At 60.5% G+C, this 4,429-nt stretch overlaps 1 protein-coding gene across 1 annotated transcript; it reads left to right on the top strand.

Annotated features, from left to right (window-relative positions):
- Positions 1-681: 681 nt before the first annotated feature.
- On the top strand, positions 682-3,888 carry EPOP (elongin BC and polycomb repressive complex 2 associated protein). The gene has a single exon (XM_069542421.1). It carries the CDS (start codon positions 1,103-1,105, stop codon positions 2,240-2,242), a length of 1,140 nt encoding a protein of 379 aa, XP_069398522.1. The 5' UTR covers positions 682-1,102; the 3' UTR covers positions 2,243-3,888.
- Positions 3,889-4,429: the final 541 nt, after the last annotated feature.

Raw genomic sequence — 4,429 nt, 5'->3', positions numbered from 1 at the left:
GAGAAATGGAAACAGGTACTGAGAAAGTCTATCATCTTTCGTGGGTGTAATGATACTTCTCCTCTCCAAATTTAATTCTTCCTTTTTTTCATCTTGCACACACACTCACTGAATTCCTAACTATTCATACAACTTTTTTGAGCCCTCTGTGTACCAGGCACTGTTCTAGGCGACCGAAACAGAGAGATAGGGAACATTCTCTGCCCGCAGGAGTCCTTGCTGTACAAAGCTGCTAAACAACCTCTTTTCATCTTTCCTTTCAACTTCGCTTTGAGATTCACCTCTGTTTGACTCATGCAGCCCCAAAGGGGTAGATGTGAACGTTCCCATTTCACGGATGCGAAAACCATGACTGCTGAGGAAAAAAATGAAGTGCTTTGCGGCTACTAAACACTGGGACGCCACTGCGCCACGTGCAGCGGCGCATTTAGCCCATCCATATCCCACCCGCGCACGCACCCTCCTCTGCTCCCTCCCAGCCGCCGCCGCGCCGGGTCCACGTGTGTGTGTCTGTGTGCGGAATGGGGATGGGGGCGGTGCCGCGGGAGGGGTGGGGTCCCGGCCAACGTCACAAGCAGTGCCGCCCAATCAGCGGCGGGCTCGCGGCCCCGGCGCTGGTATTGGGGCAGCGAGGGGGCAGTTCTCTATAACGCGGTCTCCGGGAGCCAGCGGGGAAGAAAGAAGCCGAGCGGGCGGAAGGCGCCCTCCCCGCCGCCTGGGCCCCGGCACCGGGTGCCGGGCCCGGGGTCCTTCCCGCCTCCTGCGGCCGCCGGCCGCTTTGTTTCCCCAGCCTCTGCGCTCCGGGCAACTCAAGAGGGGCTCCCGCCGAGGCTGCACAGGGCTCGCGGCGGCAGGAAGGGCGGCCGACCGCGCCGGGACTCACAGGGACCCAGGAGTCCGGCCGCCGAGAGGGCCGCGTGACGAGATCGAAGAGGGACCCGGAGCTCTGTGGCCCACGGGTGCGGGCCGGGGGCGCTCGCGAGCAGAGACCTCCCCGTCGAGGGGGGGCGATGTTCCCCTCGCCCGTGGGCTCTTCGGGCAGTCAGGGCATCCCGCCGCTGGGACCAGGGCCCCCTCAGTGGGCAACCCCCCGGAAAGTTCCATGGAGACTCTGTGCCCCGCTCCCCGCCTCGCAGTGCCGGGGTCCCCGCGAGGGTCACCCTGCTCCCCCACACCCCGGAAGCCGCGTCGGGGGACCCAGGAGTTCTCTCCTCTGTGCCTGCGTGCCCTTGCCTTCTGCGCCCTTGCCAAACCCCGGGCGTCCTCTCTGGGCCTGGGGCCTGGGGAGCTGGCGCCGCGGGCTCCGGTGCTGCTGGGCCCTTGCGCCCCGCTGTGCGCCGGCGGCAGGGCCCCGGATGGCCTGAAGCACCTCGCGGGACAGGCCGGGCGGTCCAGCGATCCCAACTCCCCGGCCCGCCAGGATGCCGACGCCGCAGTGTGCCGGGGCCGCGGCGAGGAGGAAGAGGGCGGAGGCAGTTTCCCGCACTTCAGCGCTCGCTCCGGCGTACCTCCCGGCCACTGCCCGGCGCCCCGGCGCCCTCGGGAATCTCCGACCAGCTCCGTCTCGGCTCCGCCTAGGCCAGCCCTGGCTCTCGACTCTCAGCCTGGCCCCGCCGCTAGCCCGCATCAGGAGCCAGGTTCTCGGCCTCCGCCGCCACCTGCGGGCCTCTCCTCTGAGCCCATGGGGCCTGGGGCCGCGCCGGAACCGCCCCCGCCGAACCAGACAGCCGCAGTCGATGGAAACCCTCCGAAGGTCGCCCCCGAGGCACCGGCCTCCAGCCCCTCGACGGCCAGCGAAGCTCCGGCCGCGCCCGGCGATCTCCGCCAGGAACATTTCAATCGTCTGATCCGCCGCTCGAAACTGTGGTGTTACGCGAAGGGTTTCGCCCTAGACACTCCGAGTTTGCGCCGGGGGCCCGAGCGGCCCCCAGCTAAAGGGCCCGCCCGAGGAGCCGCCAAGAAACGTCGGCGGCCGGCGCCCCCTCAACGCAGCGCGCAGCCCCGCCGACCTACCCCGACGCTCCCCACCACGAGCACCTTCAATCTCCTCGACTGCTTCCCCTGCCCTCCGGCCCTGGTGGTGGGGGAGGACGGAGACTTAGGGCCGGCATCCTCGCTTCGCCTTCACGGAGACGCTAAGCCCCCGCCTGCCCACCCCCTGTGGAGGTGGCAGATAGGGGGTCCCGCTGTCCCTGAGCCCCCCGGCCTCAAATTCTGGGGAATCAACTTGGAGCAGCCCTGAGCGTGAGACCTGTTCTGCCAAGGAGGAAAAAGGGGGGGGCCACAGCCAGACTGCGGGCTCGAGAATAGAGCCTCATTTCTCACCTTTGCCTGTCCTCTTTAGGTTTTATGGGCTGTGGTCAGAAGGACCTCAAATGACAGTGATCTTCAAGCACCTAACTGGTTGCAGTGACACCCCCTCCCCCTCATCCTTTGGAGAAGAACCAAGGCCTGGAGTCGGGAGAAGGCTTAACCGAAAAAGGCTTAAAGACGTAGATTCCAATCCCTCCCCTCTTCCATCTCGGATCTCTGGGGGCAGGGCCTTCACCCCAGGGGGAGTCGAGAAGGCTACAACTCAAAAGAGGAGGAAAAAAAAAAGAGGGAGAGAGACCTTGGTGATGGACAAACCGGTTGTTTCTGTGGGCGAGCCTGGGGATGGGTGGGGGCTGTAGTGGGGGTGGGGAGGTGATTGGCAGCTCCCTGGGGGCATCCTCAACCCCCACCATCCAGGCCTTTAACCCTTCACTCCCCTCAGGCCTTCCCTAGCCTCCAAGCACCACTGTAGCCTTCATGGGGACCGGAGCAGCTTAGGCAAGGGTAAGATCACCCTCTCCCGGTTCTTATCCTAGGGTCCCCCCAGTCAAGTGACCCCTAGTTACTGAGGTCTTCATTCTCAGCCACCAGTCTTTCCCCTTTGTCCAGTTTTGGAGTTTCCTTCAGTATTCCATTTGCTTTCAGGTTATAAGATCTGATGTGTAAAAGAGGACACCCCCACACCCCCCACCCCACCCACCCCCACCCCTGCCATGAGTCTGCCACTGTGGTTTAATCCTGGTATTAGGAGGAGCAAGGCTGAGGAACCTCCTGCCCTTCAGAAGTACAAACTGCCTGGGGAAGGAGACAGAGACCATCCCAGGGAAAGTAATGGAAGGTGGAAGAAATCAATAAAATCAGACCAAACAAGTTGCCCTTCCTTCCAGGTCCTCTCCACCGGTTAAGGATGGAGGGCGTGGAGGTAGAGGGCACGCCTAGGGCCATTCTTTGGACACCCAAACTCAGCCTCCTTCAAGGCTAGAAACAAGACAAGCTGCTCTTTGTGGAGGGGGTAGATGAAAGGGCTCTTGGCCTAACCACAAGGTCCAGTGGGGTGTTTGAAGGGGCTCAGTTTGAGTCTGGATGGGAACTGGGCTGAGGAACCTTTAGCATTCTCCCCCCACCCAACTTCAGGCATTTCGGGAGTTGTCAGGGACCTGATGGATCCGAAAGAGGCAGGGCCAGGGATTAGTTTTGAGGTCAGAAGTTCTGTTTTCCTGGGGGAGGGGAGGGAGTCAGAAGGGAGTGGACTTACTTTCTCCACCCAGGTGAGGTCTGGGGAGTTTAGCTCTTAGGGAAATTCCAAGTTTAGGTTTGAGGGGAAACTGGGGGTTGCCGATCTGCCCAGTAGTGAGGGACCCAGTGACCCTTCTGCCCACACTAGTGAATATTGTTTTTTACCCCTTTTCCCCCAAGAAGGGAGGAGGGAGGAACAATTCCCATATATGATACTGGGGAAGGACTTGTCTCCTTTTCTGTGAAAATGCCTTGTAAAAAGTTGTTAATGTTTGCATAGAGCAGATTCTTGAAAAACAAAACAAAACACTGTTTTGGACGACAAAAGTTTTGTTTGTTTTAAAAGCCGTCTCTTTTAATTTTTCTTTTGCTGGGGGTGGGAGTGGGGGTGGGGTGGGTGGGTGTGGGTTGGGCAGTGCTCTCTTTCTCCTCAACATCTGGCCTTTATGAACCCTGCTGACCTCCCCTCCCCCTCCAGCTGTGTTGTGGGGAGGAGGGAGGAGGGTGGGGGAGTGCCTTCCATGCCTGTGCTTCAGGGGTATCCATCTTATCTTGCCCCCCAAGAATGGGGAAGGCCGAGGAAGAAGGCAGATGTGAGGGGTGGGGAAAGAGTCGCTGTGAAGCGGGGTGGGGGGTGCGCACAAGGTTTGCAAGGAGAAACTGAGAAAGGCAGACTCCAGTTTTTAAACAGCTCCTTGCTTTTCGGGTCAGTTTTGGCCCTTTCAACCAGCCTGGGTGGGATGCGTGAGCTCTGGGCGAAGGAGAGGAGCGGTGGGTCATGAAATGCTCTTGGGGACTCTTCCTTCTTCTCTGAGGAGTGGGCAAGGATGCTGTTCCTTTGGTTTTCCTCCTCCTCCAAGTCAAAATATTAATCTTCATC

The sequence above is a fragment of the Ovis canadensis genome, chromosome 11, assembly GCF_042477335.2.
Source record: "Ovis canadensis isolate MfBH-ARS-UI-01 breed Bighorn chromosome 11, ARS-UI_OviCan_v2, whole genome shotgun sequence".
In the NCBI taxonomy this organism is placed as follows: domain Eukaryota; kingdom Metazoa; phylum Chordata; class Mammalia; order Artiodactyla; family Bovidae; genus Ovis; species Ovis canadensis.
The sequence above is the reverse complement of the archived record's forward strand: the minus strand, read 5'-3'. Positions and strand labels throughout refer to the sequence as shown.

Coding starts and splice junctions, on each gene's coding strand:
- EPOP (XM_069542421.1), top strand. CDS start 1,103: ATGGAGACTCTGTGCCCCGCTCCCCGCCTCGCAGTGCCGGGGTCCCCG.